Genomic DNA, 18,491 nt, shown 5'->3' with positions numbered 1-18,491 from the left:
TCTAAATGACCAAGGTTTTAGCAAAACATCTGTAAAGATAGTCAAGCTAACACATTCATACAGTATGTTATGACTGATGATTTTTCCTTTGTTTATGTTAAAAGATCTCAATAAGTGAAGTTAGGCTGAGTAATGAATAACGTAAACCTTTTTTTTTGCTTAACACCTCTTGCTCATATGGAGGAAAAAAAGTACTATTACAACAGCACCAGCAACAAAAAGGGTTGAATGTCAATGTGAGATGTTGCAGAAGACATTGAGCAGAATGAATCCCCTATGTAACCTGTTTGGCACCAGTTAGTAGCAGATGGACGAACAGACTGGGGACACAGCCATCTACAAAAATTACAAACACGGAAGATTACTATACACTCATGGCAATTTGCAGTGCATCAGCTGCACTAAAGTAGACCTTTAACTGGTTGTGTGACATTTGCCTTTACTCTTGAGATCCAATGGATTATGACAAGTTGTCAATACCTAAGCACACATACAGTACCAAAACCTTCTTTATCATCTGGGAAGCAGACTGGTACTGATTTTCCTACAGTACTCAGTTTTGATGGTATGAAATGATGGACAGCAATATTTCAACAAAGGGCCCACAGAAATGGTTCTTTGAGGCACAATTGCCAAGAGTGTATTTCAACACCTGGCCTAATGACCTTGGGAGCTACAACATACGACAGCTGATCTTTAATACTCTGTTATTATTCCAAGGGCAGCACGGTGGTGCAGTGGTAGTGCTGCTGCCTCGCAGTAAGGAGAACTGGGTTCGCTTCCCGGGTCCTCCCTGCATGGAGTTTGCATGTTCTCCCCATGTCTGCGTGGGTTTCCTCCCACAGTCCAAAGACATGCAGGTTAGGTGCATTGGCGATCCTAAATTGTCCCTAGTGTGTGCTTGGTGTGTGTGTGTGTGTGTGCCCTGCGGTGGGCTAGCACCCTGCCTGGGATTTGTTCCTGCCTTGCGTCCTGTGCTGGCTGGGATTGGCACTAGCAGACCCCTGTGACCCTGTGTTAGGATATAGCGGGTTTGAAAATGACTGACTGACTGACATGACTATTATTCCCCTTCAATGTTGGTATAAAAAGTGTGATTTTTCAGTGTAATAATACATGGTAGCACATTTCCAAATGGCCTACTAAATAGAATCCAATCAAACAAGTAAATGATTCTGTTAGAGAACACCTGGATTCTGCTTCTCGCTCAGCCACAACTATGGCTCAGTTAAGAAATATCAATCATTAAATTACATTCTACAAGAAAGAGTTTAGTTTAGACTAGTGGTGGCAAAAAATGACATGTTTGTATTAAAACATTTAGAACATTTGGCGCAGTGGACCTTTGATGACAAACAGAGTATCTTCCATGAGCTGAAGTCATCCTTATTTGTTGGATTAAGCTGGCAACCTGTAAAGTGCTCAGAAAATGTGAAGTGATGATACTGGTAGATCAAGATTTGCTCAATGACAGAGATCCTTGATTAGTGTTTTGCCTTAATTGCATACAGATGGGAGACCTCCTTGCATAGGTGGATAGGGTCCTGGACAGAGTAGGGGTGGCTCTAGTTTTTATTGTCCATATTGGAACAAATGAAATAAGTAACGACATTCTTAAGTTCTTCAATACAAATATAAAGAGACAAGTGTTCTAAAGTTCTTCTTGTGCCATGCACCAAACCAGGCATAACTGAGGAGATTAGAAGGTTAAATACATGGCTCAAATCTTGAGGGTAGGATAGAGGGGCATAGGGGCTCCTTCTGGAACAGAAGGGACATTTTGTATTGTGACAGGTTACATCTGTGCTGAGGGCCATAATTATACTGGGGAAGAATACAAGTAAGTTAGATGAGGATTGTTTAAATTAGGGAAACATCAAGAAAGTGCCACCAGTGAGTAACTGCTCAATGACCTTACCCCCTCTATTTTTCCTTCTCACACAGAGAGAGTGGCCTTGAACCTGGGGTCTTCACGTCAGTAAACATCGGCCTATCCAGTTTGCCTGAAGGAAGCTTCCTCTGTTCAAAGCCACAAGCAGACTTCTGACTTCTACTGCAACTGCAAGTGTATCATATTACACAGTAGCAGTCTCTCTCGCTGTCTCTTTTCAGCCTTGCAAGCCCCTTCTATGTGTGGAATATCATTACTGGGATAAAATTTACAAAAAGCTGAGCATAGGAACATTATTTCATACAATAGGTGTAATCTGTTTCTGTTTTTAATACAGACTGTTAAAACACTAATGAGAAGAGATGTCTGTCTAGATTTTGCAGTTTATCATAATCAGGAAAGAATGAGGTGCTATTAGGATGTAATTAATTAATTTTGCTGTGGTTTAGAAGAGTGCCTATTTAAAATTTTAAATTCAGTTTTTCAGGGCAAAGTTTGACCAGATGCTGCAAAGTATTAAAAAAGATTAACTAGGACAAACATTTAAGTATGGAGATGCTTAAGAGGCAGTAATCTGCATGCAATGTAGGACACGATGATACTAGAATTTAGAGGCAGAAAAAAATTGGAAAGCACTCCACAGTAGATAAATAAGGAGCTATGAAAGAAGTTGCAAAGAAAAACACAAACTACATAATACAAACCTGACATGTAAACCAGCGCTAACTATTACCGATTGATTGTATAACACCAACTTGATATTAGGAAAGTTAAAATTATATGGAAAGAAATAACTACAAGATGCTGCAGAAAGTGTTTACAAGGTACAGTAAGATGGGGTTTGAAGTTGGACCAATATTTACAAAGAAGTGGGGTTGCTGTCAAGTTTATTATCATTTTATACAAACCATATATATATATATATATATATATATATATATATATATATAGAAAAAGTCCCTGAGATGTAAAATTTGGAAACTGGCCCCTGTAAATCTTATAATGAGCCTATATGTTAAAAAAGAAAGAGCTCCTCCTTCAAGTTTGAAAAGCATAACAAATGAGTACAGGACTATATAAAAAGGATTATATTAGTCATGTCTTTCAAATGCACCAAACATTGATTTGTACAAACTTGGTTGTATGATTGCTATTACTATTTGCTGACCCAAAATAAAATATGAAGGCTTCAGGTTTTGAATGAGAATACAATACAATTTAAACTAACATTAAAAAAGAGTAGGCAAAAGAAATTACTGAAACTCAAAATTAGAAAATAACATCATGTTTTCACTTTTTATATGTGTGTTTACCTTTAAAAGTTCTGGATCGATTCCCTTTATTTTTGGAATTGGGACAGGTGGAAGAAGTAACATCATTAACCTTGGAATAAGAAGGAAAGCATTATATATGAGAATAAACCCCAAGCCAAGAGCAACAAATCAGATTTCTTTATCATTATTAACCTCTGGCATACATAGAAACAGTCTGAAAGAGCTCAAGATTTCCAGTACACTTTGCTTACCACAGTAAATATTTATCCCCAAGAAGGTATTTTTGACATATAATCCAAAATTGTAAAATGTCCCTTCACAGAAACAGTGAGCAAAGATGAACTGTAAACACACACACACAACTTGAAGACAAAATGGTGCCCAGTAGTTTTTTTTTTTAATTTTTCTTTTAGTGTAAACCATTTCTGAGAAGAACATAAACATATACAATGATGAAATGCTAGATGAATAAGTGTTAAGATACAGTAATGTTACTAGATACCAATTAATCCTGAAGCAATCGAGATGTCATGGGTGACTAACAGGAGTTCAGGAAATGTCAACCAAATAATTAGGGGGCAGCAAAAGGTTTCCACATAGAATAGGTAGGACCTTGATACCTATTACAGAAGGAAGGCAACCTAAATAGTACCAAGGACACCTGGTTATCAGATTGGGAATTGTGGTGCAGAAAAGTAAGAATATCAAGTTTTGCCAGAAAAAAAAGCTCTGAGGAGAGTGTCAAAGGCCAGTAGCCTTTAGGTTTACGTTAAGAGGAGAGTTGGGGCAATGATTCCATAGCAGGAGGGGGAAGGGAGGATAAGCTAGAGAGAGAGTCTGTGCGTAAGGAAGAAAAAATTGAAGGAGATGCTTTGTAGTGGTTTGGAGTTGGCATGCAAACAAACCTCTCAGTTATGATTGTACTTCTTTGACATATTTTAATTCATCATGTGAATCTTCTGTAATTTCACTTTATATCAATTTCGAGAGTGTGCTTACGTACGGACTGTGTGTGTGGTACGGCAGCTGTACTTCCTCAGAAAGGAAAGCGCTCCACAGGGTCGTCAAGACAGCGGAGAGAACAATTGGTTGTACCCTCTCCACTCTGGAACAAATATACACCTCCCGATGCCACAAAAAAGCAACAGACATTTCACAGGATTCATCACATCCCGGTCATTGCCTCTTCCAGCTTTTGCCATTGGGCAAGAGATACAAAGCAATGAAAACCAGGACAAACCGCCTTAAAAACAGCTTTTATCCAAAAGCAATCATGGCCCTGAACTCAGAATAAAACTGCTCCGTATCATTCTCCCAGTGTGCAATATAGACCTTAAGTCAACCAGTGCAATTTGTACATTTACCCAGTGCAATTTGTAAATTTTGTAAAGTACTTTTATTACTATTCGGTTTGTTATTATTTTCTCTCTTCTTGTCTTTTTAACTCTTATGCCTCACACTGAGTCGACTGCACCTTCAATTTCATTGTTCCTTTTTAAAAGTGACAATGACAATAAAGATCTATCTATCTATCTATCTATCTATCTATCTATCTATCTATCTATCTATCTATCTATCTATCTATCTATCTATCTATCTATCTATCTATCTATCTATCTATCTATCTTTATAGAAATTATTACTTTTGTATTTGAGGACATCATCACAATTCCATTTGGTCCAAAGGGTTTTAGAAGGTTTTACCATTTTGATCTAATTTTCATAGCTGCAGTCATACTGTTCATGATTACTGTTCTTGTTGCCGGTCACATGACATATAGGGTCATATGACACCTTTAATAATCATGTGCCATCAGTATAATATGCTATATGGAAGCTAAAAGGCACTTTTCAGAAAATTTTAGTTGTGGGACATCATGTAGTAAACGGGATCAGCATGTGTGGAGACAACAAGTGGGCTCTAAGGTAAATCATTTCTAATTATGTTGTGCTTTACTGTTCTGTCTTTGTTCACCCATCTCTATGTGCTTTTATTCAAAATAAAGACATACTTACTGACATTTTGTAGCTTCTAAGGTTGCTACAAAAATGCCCAGCTACCCTTTCTTTGCATAAATGAATGTGTGTGTCCTGCAATGGATTTCCCTTATCTTCTTTGACTTGATATTTCTGAGACAAGATAAGCTTCAGGTCTTTGAAGCTGTCCACTGGAAAAGTCCACACAAGGCTGTTATACTGAGATGTGTACTTTTAAACAAGAAAGTCAATTTTTTTTAACTGAAAGAATATGAGAAGTGAACTAAATACCCTGATCGTGTCTTATTCTGTCAGTTAATTATTTTAAGGGAGAAGGACACCAGTATGACATTGCCAAACTCACAAATTCTCATCAATAATTACCTGTACCTGTGAAATTGCACAGAGTTGTTATGTGACATCAGCTTACCATGGAAACTGCTTTACACAGAGGAAAATAACTGAGAGTATCATTGCTGGTGAAACAGACTATTTTCAGGGCTTTAGAGCAGACACATTCCATGCCTTTTGACAATCTTCTGATGCTCACTCCTAAGCTATTAATGTAATATAACATCTCAGACCCAGTTAATCCATTGCAGGAAGGCATGGAGCTACAGACTATCTTAGCAGCACTGAGTGCAAAATCAGTACTTTTCTTAAATTCATTCTAATGCCACATGTATCCAAATGTCAAAATCCCAATTTGTATATTTTGTTTCAAATTAATACATTTTAGTAAAAAAAAACCAAAAAAACTTCCTTATCTTATTTTTTTGCAGATTTATTAGCACAGAATTGTCACCTTGAAGCCATGCTTTGTATACTTAGAATGGACTTTCAATAGAAGATATTTCTCATGGAATAAGATCGATTTTATTTGTTAAAATTATTATCCTCTTAATGAAAACAGCCTCAAGTCCATTGTCAGTGTTGGCATACACCATTTATTATAGGTTTATAATATTGAGAATTCCTGACAAAGGCAAGTGATCTGGCATGAAAAAATCAACTTAAGTGCATAACCTTATTTGTTTGTATTGACAGGGAGGGCCTAAAAACATACTGTGTTACTACAGAAAGCATGTTAATTTTAAAAGACTATCAAAGAAAAACCTAGCTTGAACAGCCCGTCAATTAAATAGTAAATACTCATTTTATAAAGTGTAATGTTTATGTCTCCTATAGACATGTGATAATACTGTAATACAAACAAAAAACAACAAATACAACATGATACAGATGACATATGCAGGAAACATTTCATGCAGTCATCTGTAGGTGTGGGTACTGAGTAGCCTAATGACCTGAGGATAAAAACTCTCCCTGAATGTCAATAATCTTGTAGTATATGCCAGAGAGGAAGACCAAGAGAAAAGCGAGTATTCAGGGTGACTGCTCTCTTTTATAAAACTGTCTGCCTTTTGCAGGCAGCGTGTGTTATGCAGTTAGGTCCATAAATATTTGGACAGAGACAACTTTTTTCTAATTTTGGTTCTGTACATTACCACAATGAATTTTAAACAAAACAAGTCAGATGCAGTTGAAGTGCAGACTTTCAGCATTAATTCAGTGGGGTGAACAAAACGATTGCATAAAAATGTGAGGCAACTAAAGCATTTTTTTAACACAATCCCTTCATTTCAGGGGCTCAAACCAGATGCTGGGTTTCCTCCTTTTTAATGCTCTGCCAGGCCTTTACTGCAGCGGCTTTCAGTTGCTGTTTGTTTGTGGGCCTTTCTGTCTGAAGTTTAGTCTTCAACAAGTGAAATGCATGCTCAATTGGGTTAAGATCAGGTGACTGATTTGGTCATTCAAGAATTTTCCACTTCTTTGTTTTAATAAACTCCTGGGTTGCTTTGGCTATATGTTTTGGGTCATTGTCCATCTGTATCATGAAACGCCGCCCAATCAATTTGACTGCATTTAGCTGGATTTGAGCAGACAGTATGTCTCTGAACACCTCAGAATTCATTCGGCTGCTTCTGTCTTGTGTCACATCATCAATAAACACTAGTGTCCCAGTGCCACTGGCAGCCATGCACGCCCAAGCCATCACACTGCCTCCACCGTGTTTTACAGATGATGTGGTATGCTTTGGATAATGGGCTGTTCCATGCCTTCTCCATACTTTTTTCTTGCCATCATTCTGGTAGAGGTTGATCTTGGTTTCATCTGTCCAAAGAATGTTTTTCCAGAACTGTGCTGGCTTTTTTAGATGTTCTTTAGCAAAGTCCAGTCTAGCCTTTCTATTCTTGAGGCTTATGAGTGGCTTGCACGTTGCAGTGCACCCTCTGTATTTACTTTCATGCAGTCTTCTCTTTATGGTAGACTTCGATATCGATACGCCTACCCCTGGCTGTTGTGAAGGGGTTTCTCTTCACCATGGAAATGATTCTGCGATCATCCACCACTGTTGTCTTCCGTGGATGTCCAGGTCTTTTTGCGTTGCTGAGTTCACCAGTGCTTGCTTTCTTTCTCAGGATGTACCAAACTGTATATTTTGCAACTCGTAATATTGTAGCAATTTCTCGGATGGGTTTTTTCTGTTTTCACAGCTTAAGGATGGCTTCTTTCACCTGCATGGAGAGCTCCTTTGACCACATGTTGTCTGTTCACAGCAAAATCTTCCACATGCAAGCACCACACCTCAAATCAACTCCACGCCTTTTATCTGCTTAATTGATAATGACATAATGACGGACTTGCCAATACCTGCCCATGAAATAGCCTTTGAGTCAATTGTCCAATTACTTTTGAGCCCCTGAAATGAAGAGATTGTGTTAAGAAATGCTTTAGTTGCCTCACATTTTTATACAATCGTTTTGTTCACCCCACTGAATTAAAGCTGAAAGTCTGCACTTCAACTGCATCTGAGTTGTTTCATTTAAAATTCATTGTGGTAATGTACAGAACCAAAATTAGAAAAAAGTCGTCTCTGTCCAAATATTTATGGACCTAACTGTATGTCCTAACAGAAGGAAGGTGCAAGCCAGGAATATACTGATCCACTGCACCACCCTAGTGTTTTGTGGTCCTGAGCTGAACATGTGCTAGCCATAGATAACATTTAGAAAGTGAATACCTAAATCAGTAATAGAAAAAAGAAGAACACATATTTACCTGTGTTGGCGTGTGAAAATTATTAACATGAGCACTATTGCAACTCCCACCACAATGAAAATAAGGACAAATGCAACTGGAAACGTGGATTCTGAAACACACAAGAAATGCATAACATTATAAAAGAGCTTGTTAATTATTTATCCATCCATCATTTTCTAACTTGCTTATCTAGTTCGCCTTTGAATGAGGTAAAAAAAAGAGGTCCTGACTCTCTGTGGTCATAAAACTTTTCTGGGTATCTTTCAAAAAGTGTAGGGTGTTTTTGGATGTCCGGGCTAAATTGCACACCATGGCTTGGTCATTGTGGCCCCTTAATCATCCCTATCCCCTTTTGGCTAACTGTCTCTCTCACCCTTTCACCAGCTAATAGTTAATGCGTGGTGGGTGTACTGGCGCAAGTATGGCTGCTATCTCATCATCCAGGTGGAGCTACATGTTGGTGTTGGTTGAAATGGTTCTCCACTGTTGGTATAAAGCACGGTGAGTATGTTAGAGTGGTGCTATATAAATATAATTAATTGTTATTATGATTAGAGTTAGAGAGGGCCAGAGACACAAAGCAGAAACCAACTTTCGAGGGGGCATCATTGGGGTATTTATTACTGTAGCCCCCAAAAAACTGTTGTGAACATAGCATATGATTTTTTGTCTTCATGTTGGGCTAGCTGTATAGAATAAAATAATCTCTGACTGTGATGTTTACAGATTTACACTGGAGCAGTTGTCTTAGCCATAGCAGTAGTCTCACCTTTGGTTACTGGCACAAAATTGTAAACATAAACGATGTCACTGAATCGACTAAACTTGTCAAAATTGAGCTGCAGGCACCGTATTCTTATCTCATAAATAGTGTTGGTCTTAAGTCCATAAATTGATAAGTAACTTTCTTTTTCATGTTCCATCTGAAAAAAAGGAAAAAGGTCAAACAATTTTCACAAGTAAACACTGTTAGTTAAGGAGAACACAGCTTTAGAAGTAAAAATTTAATATGGAAATTGTTTACAAAGAAATCTTAAATGACATAACAGGTAGATGACCTATTAATACCTTAGGTAGGGGAAACATTTAAAAAAAGAGAAAAAAGGAGAAAGTATATGTGTTTTAAGTGTTTATTCTGCCAGGTCTGTGTATCTTTTTATCTGTGCATGTATCATTTATTAAAAAACAAACAAACTTTGTGTGCAAGGAATCCAGGTCTGGATCTCAGGCTAGGAACGCAGCAGGAGATGAACTTGATCTTATTTGGAGATGTGGATCATTGAGCATGAGAAACAAAATTCAGTCATAGGTGTGGGCTGATGGGAGTCATAAAGGTAAACAAGATTTTGATTATAAAGATGTTAGAAGCAAAGATACTCTTAAAAGTAAAATAAATAATGTACAATATATAAACTTGTTCCAATTCTCAGATAACTGAAATGCACTTATGAATGACAAAACGTCTGCTTTAGCTCAGCTGGATGTATTCCTTGCATGTCCAGTCTCCAGTGTGGCCGAGACTGTGAAAGTCAAATAAGACTGTTACATATACAGTACCACAACTTGTTCCTTTAGTTTTGACTGGTTGGCCTTTCATATTACCTGGGGGAAAAACTACAATAGGTAGCATCTGAAGTGTAATTTTAGGGAATGTGACTGGCAAATAACCAAGTCCTGCTAATGGGTCATGTCCACATACTTTTTCTTTCTGGCATTTCCACATTCAAAAATACGTTTGTTTAAAGTTACTGCCAAATGTGCATTGGCCTGGTATGTGTGAATGTAGCTGTCTGCATGACTATACCCTGAAATGTAGTGATGCATCTTACTGTTGTGCCACAATTACCTAAAAGGGCTGACAGAAAATTACAAGGACCAGGAGACAAAGGCAGAACTGTAGTCAGAAACCAGTTCTACTGACTGACAAAAGACAATAAAAGAAAAAAATGGCAAATTACCAAGAGAATTGTAATCAAAGAACAGGCAAAGGTTAAAGCTGGGAGAAAACACAATTAAAAAAAAGTGAGAACCAGAAATCCAAATCAACAAAAAGGAGCAGAGACTGAAAAATCCGAGACAGGCAAAAATAAAGTTCTTTAGCATAGTTAAACTGGGTTTATCTGTCAAACTCTGATTCCCTGGAACAGCTGAGAATGATCTTTAAGCTGTCTCTCCAATGACAACACCAACAAGCATACCCTGGACCATTCTGGGAACCATTGCTAGGAAGACAGCAAATACAAAATCTCTAAAATAGTGGCGCTGTATGGAAAGAGATGATGATGACATGGGAAAATGTAAACAAAATGTAATCTTTTTAAATATGGCAGATACAACATTTCCGGCTAAATATTCAGAATCTTTGACCCCTTCTTCCATATATGGTTTGTCTAGAATGCACTCAGAAAGGAAATAAATAATTTATGAAAATCAGCGATCATGAAACCAGTGGGAGTCAAAAGACAAAAAAGATCACAAATCACAAAGCCCAGTACACAAACCAAACATTAAATTAAGAAAACATGCAAAAATCCAAACTGCCTTAACTTTATTTTTACATCTACTTCTAACTCAATGATGAAGTGTACAAAAAACACACAAACTGCACAGTTGTCTGTTTTACTTCTTGTCTCACCAAACACACAGTTTGAAATACAGGAATCAGTTTTGGCTGAACTGATACCAGGAAAATTCTAACTTTGTTCTTTCATATTTGTAAACTCTTCTACGCAGTGGTGTTCTGGGGAAGCATCATAAAGAAGAGGGACGCCTCACGCCTGGACGAACTGGTGAGGAAGGCAGGCTCTATTGTACGCACGGAGCTGGATAGTTTGACATCCGTGGCAGAGCGACGGGCACTGAGCAGGCTCCTGTCAATAATGGAGAATCCACTGCATCCACTGAACAGTATCATCTCCTGACAGAGGAGCAGCTTCAGCGACAGACTGCTGTCACTGTCCTGTTCCACTGACAGACTGAGGAGATTGTTCCTCCCCCACACAATGAGACTCTTCAATTCCACCCGTTTGGGGGGGGGGGGGGGGGGGGGGGTAAACGTTAAAATTATACAAAGTTATTGTCTGTCTGTATACCTGCATTGTTATCACTCTTTAATTTAATATTGTTCTTTATCAGTATGCTGCTGCTGGAGTATGTGAATTTCCCCTTGGGATTAATAAAGTATCTATCTATCTATCTATCTATCTATCTATCTATCTATCTATCTATCTATCTATCTATCTATCTATCTATCTATCTATCTATCTATCTATCTATCTATCTATCTATCTATCTATCTATCTATCTATCTATCTATCTATCTATCTATCTATCTATCTATCTATCTATCTAAGCTCTTTACCCTGATTTATGCACAGACCCAGAGTCACACCTGAAATTCCTCTCCCAATGAAATCCATCACTATTAAAAGCATACGCAAGCTCATATTCTTTGAAAACACACATGAGACAAAAGCAAGTATAGAGAAAGTCCAGGATATTATAGATTTCCATGAGAAGCTTGTGGGCCATTTGCAGTCTTTCAGTGGGCCATAGTTCTCCCACTCATGCCCACCCTAGCAGAGCAGCATATAAGATTAAGGAGAATACTTTGGACTCCATTTCTTACTCTGTCAGCTTATCGATTATCCTTTACATTTCTGTCCTCACCCCTTTTCTTTACTACCTGCATGTATTCAGATGTGTAGGAATTTATGCAGTATAAGCCAGAAGATACTGGTAGGTATTACAAAGTATTTTTATTTCACCAGTTTAAACAGTGTTACTTTTTAAATACAAAAATAAAAGCCTGGAACTAAAGAAACCTGAAATATGAAGTAGATGGAGAAGGGAGTAAAGGAGAGTGGAAAAGGTCTGAAAAGACAGTAAATACAGAAAAAAAAAAGGTTGTAACCAAGCCAAGCCAAAGCTCATTTTTACTGCTGTATTGCTGACGCAAGGCATATTTTTTATGGCATTTACAGTAAAAATGGTTCAAATAATGTATACGATGAATACCAGATTTGCATAAATATTATGTAATTAAGCTCTTGTTTTTACCTTTCACGTGTAATAAAGCAAAACACACATTTCTAAACACTGCATTAAGCCAATTCTTTAATCTGAAAAGTAAAATTCTAAAAATAACAAACAAAAATTGCTTTCATTCTAACATACCACTTTCCATTCTGTGTCGTTGACTGCTCTGTACTGGACCTCATAAATCAGGGTTATCCAGCCTTTCGCTACATCAGCTGTGGGAGGAGCTTCCCATCGCAGTAGGATATCATAGTGTAGACCGGTTTGGCTAGTGTTCAGCAACGTCCAGTTCAGGTTGACAGGTGGATCAGGGATAACTAAAACACAAAGAGAAAAGGGGATCTCTTATATGATGATTTCCTGCCAGCATTTTAAAATGAATTAAAGCAATGCTGCAGTGAATGTCAAAAGACATTCACTTTAAAATAAAGGCAATTGGTTACCCAGTAGACAAAATAATGGCAGTAAGGAGACTTTGACACAGGACTGGCCCCAGCATAGCCATGACAGAGAGAAAAAAGAATAGATGCATTGATGGTGGTAATGTAGCTAGAGACACCAGTATTGTAAAAAGAGCTTGCTAGATGTTTTAGCAAGGTTTATTCTCAGGCTTAAGTGTATTTTCAGTTTTAATGTTGTTTTGAATTATTATAATGCACGGTTGTATGTACATTTGTGTATTTTTGCTTATTATTTAGTATTTACATATAAGTTTTAGAACATCTCTGTGTTTCCAGTTTTTCTTCAAATTTAATCAGTTGAAAGGCAATGAATGGTTTAAAATGGTGAAAAGGTAAGAATTAAACTGCCAGAGGTTTAAATTTAAAGTTTAGGTTAGCAAAATCTGAAAAAAAGTAAATTTTAGAATATTACACTTGGGCCTTCTTCTGGGAACAACTAATAGGTTACAACCTACAGATGTTCTGCTGCAATTAAAGTACATTAAGCCTTGACAGTTGAAGTAAACAATTTGCACAGGTGTCCCAACTTCTGTCGATTACTTAAAAACCCTCTGTCTGTCTTAAGGCAGAGTTGGAACAGATTGTTTTATGAAACCCTCTGAAGTACTACTTGGGCAATATTCCAGTGATAATGGCAAAAAATGTCAATTAAAAAATGAAATGAGACAGAGCATTATAATTGTTTGAAATATAAGCCTTTCATTTAGAGAAATTCCCAAAAAAATCAAAGTGTCAGTGAGTACAATGTTCTGCACAATCCAAAGGCAGACCCAAAGTCACAACCCAATCAGAAGACAAGTTTCTGGGGGTCACCAGCTTGTGTGATAGGCGCCTCACAACACAACAGCTTCAAGCACAGGTTAACAGTGGTCAAAAAACGCTCAGTCTCAGTTTCTACTGTGAAGAGGAGACTTTGTGCTGCAGGTCTGACAGGGTAAGTGGCAATAAGAAAGCCATTCCTTAAAGGCCAAAATAGGACCTTGAAATACCGGCTGTGGACAACTGCAGACTGGAAGAAGTCCAGAACTTTATCGATTGGTGGCCCTAACCTCAGTAATCCTGGGGCTATGTTGTAAGTAATTTTGGAAGGGGCTTTACAGCAGTCTTGCTACAAACAAAATGTTGAGTTTAGAGTTGGGATGAAAACTGCATCAAAAGCCCCAATTAGATAGACAGTAACAGGTTCTGCATCTGAGCAGGCAAGCTCAAACAGTTATTATGGTTTTGTTTTCTTTGTTTCAGTTGTACTTTGTTTTCCTTTTTGACCTTATTTATAACAAGCACTACAATTTTTGTCTCTTTGACATTATTCTTTTAGTGAAAGTCACTAAAAACCACTTAATAATGCAATGTATTGTAAGATACTGTATAATCAGCAGTATGATAACAATACTTATAGGTGAGCTACATGCAGCAAAGAAAGATGCCATCTTGAATGAATTTTTTTTTGGTTTAACTGAAAGCATAAATATGCTAGAAGGAAAACAGGAAAAATGACTGCACGTTTAATATATTCCACAGTAAATCATCTTTTGATCACAATGGGTTTACTGTGTTTTAACACCGTTCATGTCAAATTTCTGGTGCCCTGTCTAGTTCTTGAAATTTTTGAAGTGCCTAAATGATAACTGATATACATTTGGTAACTGCACACTTTTTTGTTACACAGGACAAATTTAATGTAGATCACATCATTCATAAATTATTAACGCATCATGTCTAAGTTTTCTTATTCACATACATATGTTTACTTTTTACCCTCATTTTATACAAAAATATGTGCTGATCTATTGTATAACCATCATGGAACTCTTAGTATTTACTTCATATTATGTTAACTTTGTCTAGTGTGGGGATTGTGTGATATGTACCTAACAACTAATATGGCAAAAATAGTAAAAGTACCATCTTCCCCATAACTGGTCATGAAAGTTTGCTTTGCTTAGAGAAAAACATTTTTTTTCTTAATGAAATGGCACCACTTATGGACTGTGGCATGCACTCTGGTGGTGGTACCCAGCCGGGACGCCCAGGAAGGCCAAAGGAGGGCTTGTGCCTCCTCCAGACCACGAGGGGGCGACCGCCCTAGTTCCTTTGGGGGCCACGGGTACAGAGCTATGAAGCTCAACCCTGCAGGGGCCCGTGGTCTCCAACAGGGGGTGCCCCAATGCCTGGACAGCCCTGAACCTCAGCACTTCCGCCACACCAGGAAGTGCTGGGGGGGAAGAAGAGCAGGGACACCCGGAGTGCTTCCGGGGATGCAGCCGGCACTTCCGTCACACTGGGGCGTGTCGGTGGGAGATTGCCGGAGCACACCTGGAGCACATCCGGGTGCTTATGAAAGGGGCCGCCTCCCTTCATTCAAGGCTGGAATCGGGTGGAGGACGGATGAGGTCTTGGAGAAGAGACAGGAGGCGGCCTGAAGAGTGAGGCTTAGTGTGGTTTGGCCTGGACTTTGTGGGAGTTTTGGGGTTGTGTGGCACTTACTTGTAAACAGTGACTGTGAATAAAAGTGTGGTGGTGCTTAACAACATGTCTGCCTGTCCGGGGCTCGTTCCACAGGACTCAAATCAAATTCAAGCATCCAGCAAAAGGTGAGATGCCACAACATATAAAAGTATTCCTGGAGGCACAGTGATACTTTTATACATTCCAAAATGTAACTAAAAGACTCCATGTATTAATCTATCAAGTCCACATACAGACTCATTTGGGTCCTCATTTATAACATGTAAATCGAAACAAAAGAAAAATGTCTTTCATTTGCATTTTCTTTCATCACAATACATTTAAAAATATGCATCATATTGTCATGATCTGTTACCATAACAATTGGAAAATGTACCTATGTCTTCCACATTAAAGGACCTTTCATCATAAAGGACATCTTTGTTTTCCGACCTTAGCTCAAGATTGTATGGGACCCAGATTGATGTATACGTCGTGTTGAAATAACACTCATTTTCAATCCCAACTCGGTAATCTGGACATTCATTCCATTCTCCTCCTGTATTTTTAAAACTAGAAAAAAAAAATGACAGGTGAGTTTAAGAAACAAAGTCTGAGACAAAAATGTTCTGATGTTGCCCGTGTGGAGTTTGTATGTTCTCACTAGGGCTACACAGATCTTCCCTCTGGTGATTCATTTTTCCTCCTGTATCTTCAAAGATGCACAGGTTAAGTTAATTGGTAATTCTACTTTGGCCTAAGTATTGGGCCTTGGGATGGACTGGCACTCTGTTCAGAGCTGTTTCCTGCTTCAGCTCCTTCTAAATTAATGTACTGTTTTTCAAAAAAAAAAAAAATATATTTTTTATATAGATGTGTGCTGGATTTGTATCTACAGTATCTATCTACATATGTTACTCTACACAGCAAAAGTAGTACAATTTCTCTTTTTGGTCACTAGGGGGTTTATAACACCACAGGAGGAAGGAATTACTGGGATGATGTTGTCTATAAAAGGATTTGGAATCCATTTGTTTATCCATTCTAAATTTTGTTATTCGGTAAATGTATCATTCTTAACTGTAATGTTTATGACTATGGGGATGGCTGGAAAAAGAATGCTGAGTTTGTAGTAAAGGATCTTTTTCTCCAAACTTAAAAATAAAGACTGTGTAGATATGAAGCATTAATCTGTGCCAGAATTAAACCATATGTCATTTGGGTGAAGTGTAAATTCATCCCAGAAAGTGCCGGTCTTGCTTACCATAAGAACAATAGAATTTCCTTGACTTAAGCAAAAATAATTAGGATAAAAATTACTCAAACCGTGGGCCTTCATTTGCTGCTTTTGCAGGCTTCCCTCCTTTTCCCTCTTCTGCATTAATGAGAATGCCAACAGTGTTAAAATGATTAACTATAATTAATGTAATTTATACAGACATTTTAAATTTCTCTTTGTATCTTCATAGATAATGCCAGTTCCACTAACCTTAAAAAATGATACTAAATGACATTTATAAAAATGATTTGAAAAGTAAAATTATTGAAAAAAAATCAAGTGAAAAGATTATGTTCAGCAGTGAATTGCTGTGAGACACGTGAGTATGTTTTGTATTTCCAGCCCATTACAAATGTGTCAGACAGAATATTTATGTATGCTGTTCAGAGATCTGCTCCAGGAGGACACCATATTTCTTTTGGATTTGTTTACTTCACTTAAGGTTACCTTCTTTTGTAGAAGACCCTCAGCATTCCAGGCCCTGTTAGATTTGTGTAGTCCCCCACACTCCACCAACATGAAAATGTTTCTTGTTCTGGTGACCGACATGTAGTAAAGTGAGGAAGTTTCTGTGAACCTAAGAGAGAATATTAATAGCTAAGAAATGTGGAAAGTAAACATGAGGACAAGCAAGAACAAGTCAGCAAGGCAGTGCCAATTATAAACTGCAGCAATGCAGGAGAAACTACTTCAGTGGTCACAGAATTTCTAAAAATACATAATACCAATTATTGCTTTTTTTAAAACAAGCAGAAGTATTCATTTGAATTTAGTCAGAATATTGTAAATGCACAAATGATGGGTCTTTATGGAAATGCATTAAATAGCATTTTTTCTGCAAAACAAGTTTTCAGTTAAAAAGAACACTTCAATAGTGGTCACAGTAGTAGTCGGACATTTTCTTTTTTTGTAAAGTTTTCTTCCTTTTTAATCATTCTTCTGTGTGTGTGTATAATGTATGTTTATACACACACACACACAAACACCCACACACACACACATATTATATATATATATATATATATATATATATAAATATATACACATAGACACACATACATACATAAATTATTGTTTATTTATTTAAAGAGTTTCTGTAAAAAGCCAAATTTCCTCTGGGAGACAGAGCTTTCTCTTTCTATCTATCTATGTGTCTATCTAAAGTACAACCCCCAACCCTGGACAACCCTGGACTTTCATGGTCCCTTTTAAAGTGAAAACAGTTATTTAAAATAGATAAAAATATGGAGGTCCTTCAGTCCAACAGGTAGTGTGAGAGAGTTTCCTTACAAATGCAGGTCTCCTCCAGGTATGTATTCTGTTGAGCAGACTACCTGAAACTTAAATTGCTCACAAACATTGAGGATTGAATAAGCACATCTTTGGGATAGATAGTAGGACAAAAACCTGTGTGATACAGGGAGACAGAGGTCATACCAAGATTCTAATTCAGGACTCCAAAGCAGTGCTGATTTCTAATCTCAGATCTTTTTTATTACACTATGTTCATTGATTAATCAATAGTTCTTCTTGAGCATTCCATGTCAACAGTGAACTTGAGTAATAAAAACATACAATATGGAGAATGAGGCATCAAATGTAACCTTGTTCCACTGTGAAATCTAGTATGAGTGGGAAAGATGAGATGTCAAAACATTTTCTTAAATTCATTGTAAGCAATGTTCAGAAGGCTTCCATAGAGATAGTTAGCGATCTGTTAAATCTCTTAGTGATCCCAGATGGCAGTGGAGGCATAGTCGCAATGACTCAACCACCCAAAAAGCAAAAATGTCCAAAAAATGCTACTTCTTTAAGTTCTGATTACTTCCCGGTTATCGAATCATCTGAGGTCAGTGAGAGCTATCAAACAATCAGTACATCAAATACTGATATTGATATTAATAATTTGTGTTTTCTCAAGTATTGATGAAAATTCATGAGCCACAGGCTGCCACAGACTAACAAAGCAACAAGTATAGGACACATCACTTTTTGAATTTCTTTCTGGGACTTTTGAA

The 18,491-nt window shown here is 37.5% G+C and overlaps 1 protein-coding gene across 2 annotated transcripts in view; it reads right to left on the bottom strand.

The window, feature by feature from the left end:
* The window catches only part of ghra (growth hormone receptor a), a 307,719-nt gene that overhangs the window by 7,814 nt on the left and 281,414 nt on the right, over window positions 1–18,491 (bottom strand). For both annotated transcript variants that reach the window (XM_028805525.2, XM_028805524.2), the window contains 6 exons: window positions 16,921–17,050; window positions 15,592–15,767; window positions 12,424–12,602; window positions 9,017–9,170; window positions 8,266–8,356; window positions 3,205–3,274 (listed from right to left, as the gene is read on the bottom strand). In XM_028805525.2, coding sequence (XP_028661358.1) covers window positions 3,205–3,274; window positions 8,266–8,356; window positions 9,017–9,170; window positions 12,424–12,602; window positions 15,592–15,767; window positions 16,921–17,050 — 800 coding nt within the window. The remainder of the gene's footprint in view (window positions 1–3,204; window positions 3,275–8,265; window positions 8,357–9,016; window positions 9,171–12,423; window positions 12,603–15,591; window positions 15,768–16,920; window positions 17,051–18,491) is intronic.

The sequence above is a fragment of the Erpetoichthys calabaricus genome, chromosome 7 (genome assembly GCF_900747795.2).
Source record: "Erpetoichthys calabaricus chromosome 7, fErpCal1.3, whole genome shotgun sequence".
NCBI lineage: Eukaryota > Metazoa > Chordata > Cladistia > Polypteriformes > Polypteridae > Erpetoichthys > Erpetoichthys calabaricus.
The sequence above is the reverse complement of the archived record's forward strand: the minus strand, read 5'-3'. Positions and strand labels throughout refer to the sequence as shown.